The sequence below is a fragment of the Myotis lucifugus genome, unplaced genomic scaffold (assembly GCF_000147115.1).
Source record: "Myotis lucifugus unplaced genomic scaffold, Myoluc2.0 scaffold_1702, whole genome shotgun sequence".
Classification (NCBI taxonomy): Eukaryota; Metazoa; Chordata; class Mammalia; order Chiroptera; family Vespertilionidae; genus Myotis; species Myotis lucifugus.
In genome coordinates, this window is record NW_005872750.1 from 2256 (window position 1) to 14779 (window position 12524).

The following is a 12524-nucleotide window of genomic DNA, read 5'->3' on the forward strand; positions in this document are numbered from 1 at the left end:
ACGTCAACGACTGAGGTCAGAAATGGGCTCGGAACCTACTGGCTCACTGAGCTTCGGCTGTGTCCTTTTTTTTTTTCTTTTAAGAAGGTGGTTGTTGTTTTTTAAAAAATATATTTTTATTGATTTCAGACTGGAAGGGAGAGGGAGAGAGAGATAGAAACATCAATGATGCGAGAGTATCATTGATCGGCTGCCCCCTGCACGCTCCACACTGGGGATGGAGCCCGAAACCTGGGCATGTGCCCTGACCAGGAATCGAGCCGTGACCTCCTGGTTCATAGGTTGGTGCTCAACCGCTGACCACGTTGGCCGGGCTGTATCCCTTTTTAAAAAGTCATCTTGTTCATTTGCTTTGCATACTCCCTTTGGGTGGAACCGGGAAGGCCAGTCCCAGGGCAGATTCCGTAAATACGGAATGTCTGGTGGCGGTCCTTGAACCTTGACGGCTTGCTTGGCGACCACCTGTTCAGCGCCTTATCCTCTCCCTCCAGATCGTCCTCTGGGGCCGCACCGAGAAGTGCCTGAAGGAGACGACAGAGGAGATCCGGCAGATGGGCACGGAGTGCCACTACTTCATCTGTGACGTGGGCAACCGGGAGGAGGTGTACCAGACGGCCAAGGCCGTGCGGGAGAAGGTGAGCCTCCTGGAGGGCGGTCCTCGCTCAGCTGAAGGGAACGGCCCTGTGTCCTGGGGCCCAGCATTGCGATGGCAGAACGGCTGTTTCCAGAGCCTCTCTGGGGACTCTCCCGTGAAGCCGGCCCGAGTGTGTATGCACATGTGTGTGCATGCATGTATGAGTATGCATGTGTGTGCTGTGGGAGCAGGGACCAGGGAGGGGTATGGGTTGATGAATGACAGGAGTAACCATCTCTTGTCCCCTTTGGCATTTAGACCTTGTGTCTATTCTAGCTCCCGGGGCAAATGTCCCGTTGCCCTCTGGGAAAAGGCTTCCCCTGACTCCAGCTGTCATTTCGACTGAGTGAGTCAGTGAGCAAAGACCACCTGTTAAGCCTCTGGCACACGGTAAATGTTCCTTTTTATGTAACGATAACCTCATTTGTGGTAAACGCGCTCTGTGCCACATCTGTGCTGCGCCATAAATTACTTCTAATCCTCAGAACATCCCTGGTGACATCTCTGGTGTGGTCATAAGCTCCATCTTACAAATCAGCGTGGCGGCGTGGCTGCCCAGGTCCCATGGCCGGGGGGAGGGGGCCAGGCACGGGGCTGCCCTGACAGAGCTGCGGCCCCTCCCGCCTGCAGGTGGGTGACATCACCATCCTGGTGAACAACGCCGCCGTGGTCCACGGGAAGAGCCTGATGGACAGCGACGACGACGCCCTCCTCAAGTCGCAGCACATCAACACGCTGGGCCAGTTCTGGGTGAGGACTGTTGTGCACAGACCAGGCCTGGGCGTGGCAGGGACAAATGCCTTCCCTCCAGGGCCTGGGGGCCGTGAGGGAGGTAGGGGAGGCTCGCCAGGGCTTGGGCCGAGGCCCAGGGGGACACCCACGGACAAGGTGGTGGACAGGAGGAACGATGGGCCCTGGAGGCGTCTCCCGGCTCTGTGGGTGCAGGGCAGGCCGCCCTGACCCCCGCTGTCCCAGGAGGCTCCATCGCTGGGCAGCGCGTGCGTGCAGGGTGGTCTGTGCCCCCTGAGAGAGGGGGAGAGGGGCTTTGGGCAGGTACATCCGCTCCACACTGACCCCCCCCTTCCCCGCCCACCCTCAGACCACCAAGGCCTTCCTGCCGCGCATGCTGGAGCTGCAGAACGGCCACATCGTGTGCCTCAACTCGGTGCTGGCGCTGTCCGCCATCCCCGGCGCCATCGACTACTGCACCTCCAAGGCCTCGGCCTTCGCCTTCATGGAGAGCCTGACCCTGGGGCTGCTGGACTGCCCGGGCGTCAGCGCCACCACCGTGCTGCCCTTCCACACCAGCACCGAGATGTTCCAGGGCATGAGGGTCAGGTCAGTGAGCAGGGGACCCCTCCCCCGGCCAGGTCCCCTGCAGGCTGGGCCAGGAGAGAGGCTTATGCACAGAGAGAGCACAACTATAAAAAGCACTAGAGCCCGTTCCCTTTGGCTTTGAGCCCTGGCACCCAACTCTGTGAGTCAGGGGGGCCCGGTGGGGGGGTCGGGTCCTGCTTCTCAGGTCGGGAGCTTTTACAAGTCCCGCTGCGCGCAGTGGAATGTCACCCACCGTGAGAAGAGAGCAGTGCTGACACGGAGGCTCATGGATGATGGAAAAGCATTACGTTGAGCAAGAGAAGCCAGAGGCAGGGAGTGCACGCTGTGTGGTTCCGTCTGCGTGAAGTTCCGGAGCAGGCAAGACTGGGCCGTGGCGATAGAAGTCAGAACCGGGCACCCCTGGAGCGGGGAGAGCCTGCCAGGGAGCACGAGAGAACCTTCTAGACGTTTAGGAATGTTCTCTCTTCTTGATCTGGGCGGTGGTTACAAAGGTAAAAGTTAATCCCACTGCACACTGAAGTTGGATGCCTTTTATTATCTGCAAGTTATAGGCGTCCGGCGGAGTAGGTGCCATGTGGATCACTCACTGCCCCTTCGCGACGGTGACTGAGTGTGGTTTGGGGATCAGGAATCAAAGCGCCTGGCTTTGAATCACACCTCAGCTGCTGGGCGGCTGGGAAATCGTGAGCCAGCTTTGTGACCTCTCTGAGCTTTTACTTCACTTGACTTCGTCTGTAAAACCGTGGGAATAATATTCCTCCGTGGGATTATTAGGAGAATTAAAAGCAACACACGTAACATCTAGAGCAAAGCCTGGGGCATGCTCCAGGCTCAGTAACGAACCTCAGCTCCTTTTTGTTGTTGTTAATCCTCACCCGAGGATATTTTTCCCATTGCTTTATAGAGAGAGTAGAAGGGGGGGGCGGGGGGGGGGAGGGAGGGAGAGAGGAACATCATATGTGAGAGAGACGCATCGATTGGTTGCCTCCCTCATGTGCCCCATTGGGGGACTGGGGATCAAACCTGTAACTGAGGTACGTGCCCTTGACTGGGAATCAAACTCATGACCCTTCAGTGCGCGAGGCGATGCTCTAACCACTGAGCCCACCTGCCCACACACCACTAACAGTAAACACCTTCCTAAAGGCATCTGTTATGAACCTTCCTGGAGGCCCTATCTTCAGCGTGCCACAGAGTGTACATTCCCACCTGACTTGCATAAAGATGGTCATAGATTCTGAATGTGGAGGAGGCTGGATTAATGCCTATTGCTGTTCCATGTTGATTACCCCCCCCGCCCCCCCATGAGGTCTGGGTTTGGTTCCTTGTATCTGGGCATACAGGAAGTGCTCCGTAAGTGCACATTGGGTGGAGATGCGGCGGCGGCAATCACAGTTCTAGTTGGGCGCCCTGGGCACAGACCTCGCCTTCCAGCAGTCTCCTCTCCATCACCTGAAGAAGGAGATTCAAGGTTTTCCCAAGTCATTTTCCCAGTCGTGCCAAGTGTGGGTCCAAACTGCCTGGCACCACATCCCAGCTCCGTGCCACCATCTGGCCTTCCGTGCCTTGGGCTCCTCCTCTGTAAGAAGGGGTGGGTGCGAGTGCCCTGCTCCCTGTCCCATGCTCCTGTGTGGGGATTCTAGCTGGCTACCTGGCGGCAGGTGAGGCCCGAGGGCCGAGGAGAAGAGTAGTGAAGGGTGATTGGTCGGCACCCGTCTCATTTCCTGAAGAAAGAAGAAAAGGAGGAAAAGCATTGGCTTCCGCCCCAGCCAGGCCTAGCGGCTCCCCGGGCTGGAGGGTGGGAGGCGGATGTTTAGGACAAAATCAATGGGTTTCCCAGCAGCAGGGCCGGATGGGTGGGTGCTTGCTATTTGTTAATTGCCATGGATTGATCTGTGTTCCAGCCACAGCAGACGCTTTAGAAACATTGTCCCCAGTTAGCCCTCCCCCCCCCCGCCCCCAGGCCCAGCAAGCTCTCTCCCCATTTCACAGATGAGAGAACTGAGGCTCAGAGAAGCAAGCTCACTGCCCAAGGCCACACAGATAGCAATTGGCTGAGCAAGCTTTTTGCAGAGTGGGTGCTGCCTCCGTGAGAGTTGGAAGCCCTGTTGGTTCTGTATACCCATCCCACCCCCACGGAGAGAAAGGAGCCGGTTCCTCCCACAGAGGTGAACTGAGGCGGCCCTCAGGTCCTCCTGCAGGGGCCTTGCCTGGAAGGGCCCCCCTCTCTGGGCCCACGGAGCTGGGTCTCTCCCCTGTCTGCCCTTCCCCCGGGAGCAGGACTGGCCCAGGTGAGGATGGAAAGCCAGACTGTCCGCTGTGTCTGTGGGGCTCCAACACCAGCGAGCTCACTGAGGAAGCCCGGGGGGGGGGGATCCCTGGACGCTCAGAGGCCAGCCAGTCGGCGTGGGGGGCCCAGGAGGTGCCCTTTGCTCAGGGTGACATCAGACCCAGGTGACTCACCCGCCTTAATCCTCCTGGTGCCAGGGCAGCCCACAGCCCTTTGTGGGATTGAGGTCAGAGCCAGAGGCATCGGCGCTGCGCCTCCGAGGGCAGTGAGCGAGGGCGGGGGCGGAGCCTGGGCTCTGTGCAGGCCTCACCCGCCACCCACTCCCCGGAGCCTCAGTTCCCCTCTCTGTGAATTGGGGTGAGTGATTCCCGGCGAGCACTTAGACCAGGCCTGGCGCTCAGGGGCATCGTCAGTCTCTGGGTCTCAGGCCGGAAGCCGGTGACTGGGCATGAGGAGCCCTGATGTTTGCTTATTCAATGGAAAGCACTCTGTGAAGGTTTCAGTGCATCCGGGCGTGAGTGAATCAGCAGCGGGGCAGAGAAGGCCCTTCTCCACAAAGTCCCTGCCTCCAGCAGGACACACCCAGGGAAGAGCAAGTCACTCATTCCTCCAGCCATTCAGCAAGCGTCTACTGAGCACCTGTTATGTGGCCGACACAGCACATGGGGGTACAACAGGGAGCAAGACCCAGCAGACCTCTGCCCTCGGGGAACGCACACCCGGTGGGGGAGACAGGCCGTCCATAAAGAAACAAGCCGGCAGGCAGGCCATTGCGGGGTGAATGCGGGGAAGCACATCAGCAGGGGGCCGAGGTCAGAGGCTGCTCTGAGTGGACCAGCCGAGACGCCTCCCTGACGGGAGAGCTGGTGAAAGACCCTGAGACAGGAAAGGACTTCGGTGACAGGAACCAAAAGACTGGCCAGGACTGTCGGAGCAGAGGAGGGAAGAGAGGGGGCCAGGCGGCAGGCAGCACCCACCCCCCCCCCAGGAGTGAGCAGGGCTCTAGAGAACATGGGGAGCCCGGGGGTTGGGGCCCTGGTGGCTGGGCTGCGAGTCCTTGATTCTCAAAAGGAGACTCAGTGGGCAGAGGGAGGGAGTCAGGATCTTCTGACACATCTGGGGGTGGGGGTGGGGGGAGAGGAGAGAGATGCCCAGCAGGTCTCGGGTCTCCCAATCGCAGGTCTTCTCACGGAGACGCCGAAGGGGTGACCCAGACTGTCAGCCACGGGCACTTTCCGCAGCAGCACCTGCTTCCCTGGGGAAACCCACTGTGTCTCTCCCTGCGTTCAGGTTCCCCAACCTCTTCCCCCCGCTGAAGCCGGAGACGGTGGCCCGGAGGACGGTGGAGGCCGTGCAGCTCAACCAGGCGCTCCTCCTGCTCCCCTGGACGATGCATGTCCTCATTATCTTGAAAAGGTACGAGGCTGGGGAGCAGGCACTGGGCCAGGCTCCTGCCAACCGCCCATGGGCCCCGTGGGGAAGAGGCCGCAGGCAGGAGAAAGTAACACGGGATCCGTTAGTCATGTTTGCTGTGGGCGTGGGGACGAGAAGTGGGGGCTTGTGTGCCAAGGGTGTCCTGTCCTGAATTTGGGGCCGTGGTTCTCAAACTTGCTGGTCGCAGGACCCCTGTACAACCTTAAAAATTATTTCTTTCAAATATATTTTTATTGATTTCAGAGAAGAAGGGAGAGGAAGAGAGAGATAGAAACATCAATGATGAAAGGGAATCATTGATCGGCTGCCTCCTGCACATTGGACCGAGCCCGCAACCCAGGCATGTGCCCTTGACGGGAATCGAACCTGGGACCTTTCGGTCCGCAGACCGACGCTCTATCCATGGAGCCAAACCAGCCAGGGCTACAACCTTAACAATTATTGAGGTGCCCAAAGAGCTTCAGCTTATGAGCTGTATTATTACTGCTTACTGTCTTAGAAATGAAAACTGGGAAAACATTTTACAAGATTTATACACTTGTTTATGTTCACAATATTCATTCAGTCAATTCCGTGTTCACATCAATGATTTCTTATGAAAAGTAAGTAAATTTTCAAAAGAGAAAAAAGAATGCAGTGAGGAGAATGGCATTGTTTTCCTTTCTTGCGAAGCTCTTTAGCATCTAACGCAGTGGTTCTCAACCTTCTGGCCCTTTAAATACAATTCCTCATGTTGTGACCCAACCATAAAATTATTTTTGTTGCTACTGTTATGAGTCGTAATGTAAACATCTGATATGCAGATTGGTCTTAGGCAACCCCTGTGAAAGGGTCGTTCGACCGCCAAAGGGGTCGCGACCCACAGGTTGAGAACCGCTGGACCCTAACATAATTGAAGACAACCGGATTCTTCTATCTGCTTCTGATTTTAATCTGTTGTGAGAGGATGCTTGAAAAGGCAAATAACATCTTAGTCTGATTATACAAGTAGCTTGACCTCGCAGACCACCAAAGAGACCTCAGGTACCCCCAAGGGTTCCCGGGCCACACTTTGAGAACCACTATTCTAGAGCCTACTCGTTGGCCGCAGCCTTCGGGAAGTTTAATCTGGTGGGGAAGACAGAGCTTAGGATGCTGCAGGGTCCACAGAAGTGTCACGGAGGTAGTCAGGTGTGTTTCCGGGGGCAGACCACCCGGGAGGTGGGCTGAGGAGAGGAGATGGGCTGCCTCCAGGATCCGCCCAGCATCCCAGTCCCTAGAACCTTCCACACCTTGGGCAGCAAACCCTTCCCGCGGAGTCCCAAACCGCAGGGGCCATTCCCTGCCGCCGACACAGGTTTCATGGCCACGGACTCCCGGCTCCTCTGGGCCCCCCGTTACGTCCAGCCCCAGGCCCTGGCTGGCTGCACCCTCTGCCCCAGAGGCTCTTATGGGAAGTGACGCACCCAAGTCCCTTTATCCGACACCAGCTCCCAGGAAACCGCTTTCCTCTGGCTCTGTGTCCTGTGGCTCCAGCTGCAGGCACAGACACCTCACAGCGGAGGGGCGCCCACCAGCCCTTCCTCCTCACACTCGGAGCCACGGAGCAGGGTCGGGGCTGGGGGCACCTGCGGGCACTGGGGCCACACCGCGGCCCCCTCAGACCATGCTGCATGTTGCTCTGAGATGCTCCTCGGCTGCCTCCTCCGTGAGCCCCGAGGAGAGCAGGCTGCCTCCTTCCACCCCAGGAGCTTGTCAGCAGCCTTGCAGACATTCTAGGAAAAGGCTAGAACGTGTCAGTGCTCTCACAGTAAGCCCCCAGCCTACGTGTTCTGTTCTGTCCCCTGCTGCTTTCCCACAGGAAGCAGAGCCCCCCCCCCCATGCCCCACACTACACCCCGTCTTCACCTTCCCCAAGAGAAATCTTTACAGGCTCCACGCCATTGACACCGCCCCCAGGAAGCCTTCCAGATTGCTCTCTCCAGAAGGGGGCCTTTCCCATGTTGCACCAAAGTGGGCGAGGGCCCTTCAAATGGACTGAGGCCCTCTCATGCGGGCCCTGTGCTCGGGGCCAGACGCAGAGGTGAACTATCTGGGCCTGGCAAGTAGACAGTCAGGACCACAGCAGGGCTCGTTGGGGAAGCAGTGCACTCTGGGAGCCCAAGGAGAGCCTGGGCGTGAGTGCGGGGAGTTTCCCTGGAGGAGGTGACAACTAGCACATAAGCCCTCGGCCCCACATAGTCAATATTTGTTGACTAAGTGGCATTTGGAGTTGCTTGAACTCTGAGATACCTATGGGCCCTAAAATGCAAAGAATGTGGCTTTGAAAGTTTATTTCCACCACCCAGCCTTGGCCTTGTAAGCAGCGGTTTATCCACTTACTTGGAAGCCCTTCCTCCATGGTGGGTGGGTGGGTGGGTGGGGGGTGGCTTGTGGGCTTGCGAGAGGGGGTGGGGAGAGTTTAGGGGCATCACTCTACTGCGCCATCTTGTGTGGCCACAAGCGACCCAGCTGCTGGCCCCCCACCCGCTGACCATCTTGTCTTCTCTCTCCTCGCTGCCCCCAGCATACTCCCACAGGCGGCGCTGGAGGAGATCCACAGATTCTCAGGAACCTACACCTGCATGAACACTTTCAAAGGGCGGACATAAAGGCAGGACGTAGACCTCCTCGAAAGCCACGGGGCCTGCGGGGGCCGTGGCACCTGGGCACACACCCGCGTGCCTGCCCCTGGGCACACTTCTGCTGGGTGGGCAGGCCTGTCCTCTCCTGGGGAAGAATCCGGTGCCCCCCGCCAGCCCCAGGACCTTTGCACAGGACTGATGGGCGTAACTCTGGCCCCCAGCGGGGAGGCAGGAAACCAGCCAGCAGCCGCCTTGACACTTTTGTACATTTCTGATTCTGTAGAGTTTATTGTTAAGTTGCTTCTCAAAGCTAACCAGCCTCAGCAGTGCGCAAAGACTATTTCTGGGAGGGTCGGCGCCCAGATGACCCTCCTTCCCCTCCAACATCCACTCGGCTTCTGCAAACTGGTTGAACGGCAGGAATGAAAAATAAAGCGAGATGGCTTTTGCGAGTTGCTTTGTTGAAATCCTTGGCCCTGGTCCTTGGTGGCAGTGGGGAAGGGACCCGTCCCAACCACAACACCCCATCCTTTGAGTGGGGTCCCCAGCGGACAGGATTGAGATGGGCGAGGAGGGGGCGGAGATCGGGAGGGAAATTGGAGCCTGGGCCTGGGCATGCAGGGTCCTCACTGACTCTGCCAGGCCCCTCCCAACGCCATGGGTTAGGGGGCACTTTGCTTCCCCACCCGCTTCCCTGAATGGCCGTGAACTAGGCTGCAGAGCAGCCCTCTGCGCGGCCACGGCCCCACCTGCCACGAAACCACCAACTCAGGAGAGCAGATCGGTCTCCATTGAGCACCGGTGTCTACTGAGCACAGGCTGGGCACCAAGAGGGGACTGTTGCTGAGAAGCCAAAACCCTGAAGACACCTGCACCACCAGGCCCGCGCTAAGGGGTGCCCTGGGCCCCGCGCCACGTTGGCTGCAGGGGGTAGAAGGGAACTAACACAGGAGGGGGGGTCTGCACTGCAGAGGAGATGGGCATGGGCTCCGTCAATGGGAAAATGACAGCCAGGAGGAGTGGGCGGAGGAGTGGGCAGAGGTGCCCGGGGTCCCCAGGTGTGTGTGCTCCGCTCCTGCAGCAGCTTAACAAACCTGACCTTGGGCACGGGACAGTGGGCCCTGGCGTCCATACAGCTCCTGTGGGGAAAAGGGGCCGGGGAGAGGGGAGGGGTCAGGCAGTGAGGAGAAGGTCACGGGCCACAAATTCAATGGAGGGGCTTCCCCGTGGGCTGCTGAAAGCCAGCCGTGCGCACTCACAGCCGAGGAAGGCGGCCCCGCAGCCTGGGTGGTGGGGGTCTGGTCTGTGTGCAGAAACGCCAAGTCCTGATGGCGCCCACCGTTTCCCGAGCACCTGCCGAGTCCCGAGGCCTAAGCATCTCACCGAGGGTTACCCACTGCCCCCAGCAGCAGCCGAAGACCAGAAACAGCCCCCCCGGAGCCCCTGACAGACTGCCAGCAGCCGCGGGGGGTTACCAGCCAGGACCTGACCCCCAGGTCTCGGGCCACCTGCCCACCCGTGGAGGGTGGCTGCTGCTCTGTTCTGCGCCGTCGTCATTCGGGGACCCCAGCCGACCAAGGAGTCTTCGTGGGCGTGGACGACGTCCTCTCGTGACAGAGGGAGACTCACCCGGGCACCCGCACACGGCTGTGACACTCTGCCTGGAAGCAATGCACGGCACTTGCTCACATTTCATTGGCCAGAGCCAGTCATGTGATCAAGCCTCCCCATGGAGGTAGCTGGGTATACCATCTCCATGGAGGCGGGTGGCAGGACTTCTAAATACAATACCCTCTGCACACAGCGGGAGAAGGCGCCCGTGAGGACGGAAAAACCCAACTGTAGGCAGCGGATGCAGGAGGCAGAGGATGTGGGGGGCAGAGGATGCAGGAGGCAGACAACACTGAGCTGGGACGACATGGTGACCTCTCGGTGGCCCACCAGGTGCTGGGCAGAGGCCCAAAGAGGCACTGACCATTTTGCAGGCGAGGAAACAGGCTCAAAGCAGAGAAATGGTGGGCCCAGGTGCGTGCCCACGTCAGAATGTGAACCAGACTCTATCCAACCCACAAGCCGCCTCTCCTCCTGCATCACCGTCATGGAGGTCCTTGAGGCCGTGTGTCGCCAGAGTGTGGGGCAGGGAGAATGTTGCCGAAGGGGTCCTCCCGGCACCCTGGCCGGCCTGGCGAGGTTGAGCCTGGGGTGTCCACTCATCACCCATCCTTGGTGTCTGGACCACACCGTGGGCGCCTGGGCTCAGCCTGCCCGCTGCTGTCCCCACCACAGCCTGGGCCTGTCGCTGGTTCTCACAGGGAGCCAGGCTGGGCAGACCGGTCTCGGTGAGCTGGGATGGAAGAGCAGGAAGAAGTGGGGATCCTGCCGGCTGCGCCCCAACTTTCCTGACCGTTCTTGAGTGGCAGGTGGGCTCTGTGCTCCCAGCCTGGCTCCGGGCCAGCCTTCGGGGAGGATCTGACTCTTAGGGTTCCATGAGGTCGCACTTGGCCTGCAGGCCGGGAATGTGAGGACCCCGGGAGCCTAGAGGACGCCAGCCCCCCAGCCCCGCTCCGGGCCCAGTGAGAGCGGAATCTGGGTCGTGGCTGCAATGGGATGTCGTGGCTTCCCAGGGCCCCAGGGGCTTCTGCCTGCCCAGCCCGCCTGGGCCCACCCGCCTCCCTCCCTCTCTGCTTGGACACTTTCAGGCTTTTTCTGGATCTTTTCCCAGAGGAACCAGGGAAAAAGTCTTGGGCAGGTTCCCAGGAGGCCCATCCTGGTCCCTCCCCGCGATGGCCTGGCAGCTTGGAGCCTTGGAGGGTGAGAGTGGGGAGCTAATTCCATCCCCAGGCCCAGCCAAGCCCGAGAGTGACAAGCACTCCGCCTCCCCGAACCCCGAGGGGCAGGACAGGGTGTGCCAGCCCTGGGAAGAAGGCTCGGGCCCTGGGAAATGACCCAGTTGCCATGCCCGGGGCCTCCCCATCGCCAACGAGAACCAGATTGGAGGTGGGCCCCGAGCCGGAGGCGCCGGCCCCAAGCCCCATCCTGACCGGGGTCCAGGAGGCCGGACTATCTGGCCTGAGCAGGTTCCGGATGGAGTCCCGTGGCCACCGGCCCGCCCAGGGCCAGAGGCTCTGAGAAGTGGACTCCCTTCTCCTCAGACCACACTGATGGCCAGAGGGGCCAGAGTGACAGAACGCTGCGGGGCTGACCACAATGCCCTGACCACAATGCCCTGCCCCCAGCCCTTCTGACAGCCACGCCCCCGGGGACGTCCCAGTCTGAGGGGGACAAAAGGAGGAAGCCGGTCACTAACAAACCAACCCGCGGCCCAGTGCTGAGCAGCGGGCGGGCAGGAAGCACTCACAGGGGGTGGACGGGGCGGGGGTCATGTCAGGGCCCGTGTGGGGCTCTCCCGCCCACCAGAGCACCCCCGGGACGTCTCCGGCTTGGGGTCTGCTCGGATGTTCAGGGCGGGGATCAGAAAAAGAGCCCAGAGGGCTGCTGGGGAGGAGGCTGTCCACACACAGAAGCCTTCTCGCTCCAGGCAAAGACAGGTGACCCGCCCATCCACCCACCTACAGTTGTCCAGGTTGGAATGGGAGGAAGCTGGGGGGTGGGGCTGAGGAGGGCAGAGGAAAGGGCCCGAAAGGGGTGGAGAATGGGGACGCTGTCCTCCCGCACACTGCGCAGGCTCCGGCGTTGCTCTGGCACCCGTGCCACTGCTGGCTCCGGGCGGGCCCTTTGCGCCCAAGTCTCTCTGTGGCTCGGGGTGAAAATAAACACAGAAGTCCCCTGAGCAGTCACTGCTGGGAGCGGCGGGATGACCACTGCCCTGCTGGGCAGCTGCTCTGGTCCAGGGATCTCTCAGGTGCATGGCCAGTCTCAGGCAGGGCCCCCAGAGAGCCCCCCAAACCAGCAGGCAGGGAGGGCCCAGCAGGGCCGGCGGGCCTGCTCCGATGCTGGCCACGTGCACAGCTGTGCAACCAGGGTCATGACCTCTCTGGAGTGAAGCAGCTGTGGGAATATTTCCGCAGGGCCCTGAAGCCTGGATGCCCCTGGCCGGTGCTCACATGGCTGAGAGCCCACACCGCCCATCCCCGCCTGCCAGGCGTCTCACCTGAGGCCAAAGCCCAGCCTGTCCCCTCCCCACCTGCCAGGAGTCTCACCTGAAGCCCAGCCTGTCCCCTCCCCACCTGCCAGGAGTCTCACCTGAGGCCGAGGCCCAGCCTTC

The 12524-nt window shown here is 60.2% G+C and overlaps 1 protein-coding gene across 1 annotated transcript; it reads left to right on the forward strand.

Annotated features, from left to right (window-relative positions):
• The first annotated feature begins 346 nt into the window (after window positions 1–346).
• On the forward strand, window positions 347–8752 carry DHRS3 (dehydrogenase/reductase 3). The gene is made up of 5 exons (XM_006108057.3): window positions 347–635; window positions 1265–1384; window positions 1734–1972; window positions 5553–5678; window positions 8242–8752. The coding sequence occupies exons 1-5, from the start codon at window positions 552–554 to the stop codon at window positions 8324–8326; spliced, it is 654 nt and encodes a 217-aa protein (XP_006108119.3). The 5' UTR covers window positions 347–551; the 3' UTR covers window positions 8327–8752.
• The last annotated feature ends 3772 nt before the right edge of the window (window positions 8753–12524 follow it).

Bases quoted from the DNA above. Each gene is read 5' to 3' on its own strand.
- DHRS3 (XM_006108057.3), top strand. From the start codon at position 552: ATGGGCACGGAGTGCCACTACTTCATCTGTGACGTGGGCAACCGGGAG. The intron at 636-1,264 runs GTGAGCCTCCTG...TCCCGCCTGCAG, and splicing joins CCAAGGCCGTGCGGGAGAAG to GTGGGTGACATCACCATCCT. The intron at 5,679-8,241 runs GTACGAGGCTGG...CGCTGCCCCCAG, and splicing joins GTCCTCATTATCTTGAAAAG to CATACTCCCACAGGCGGCGC.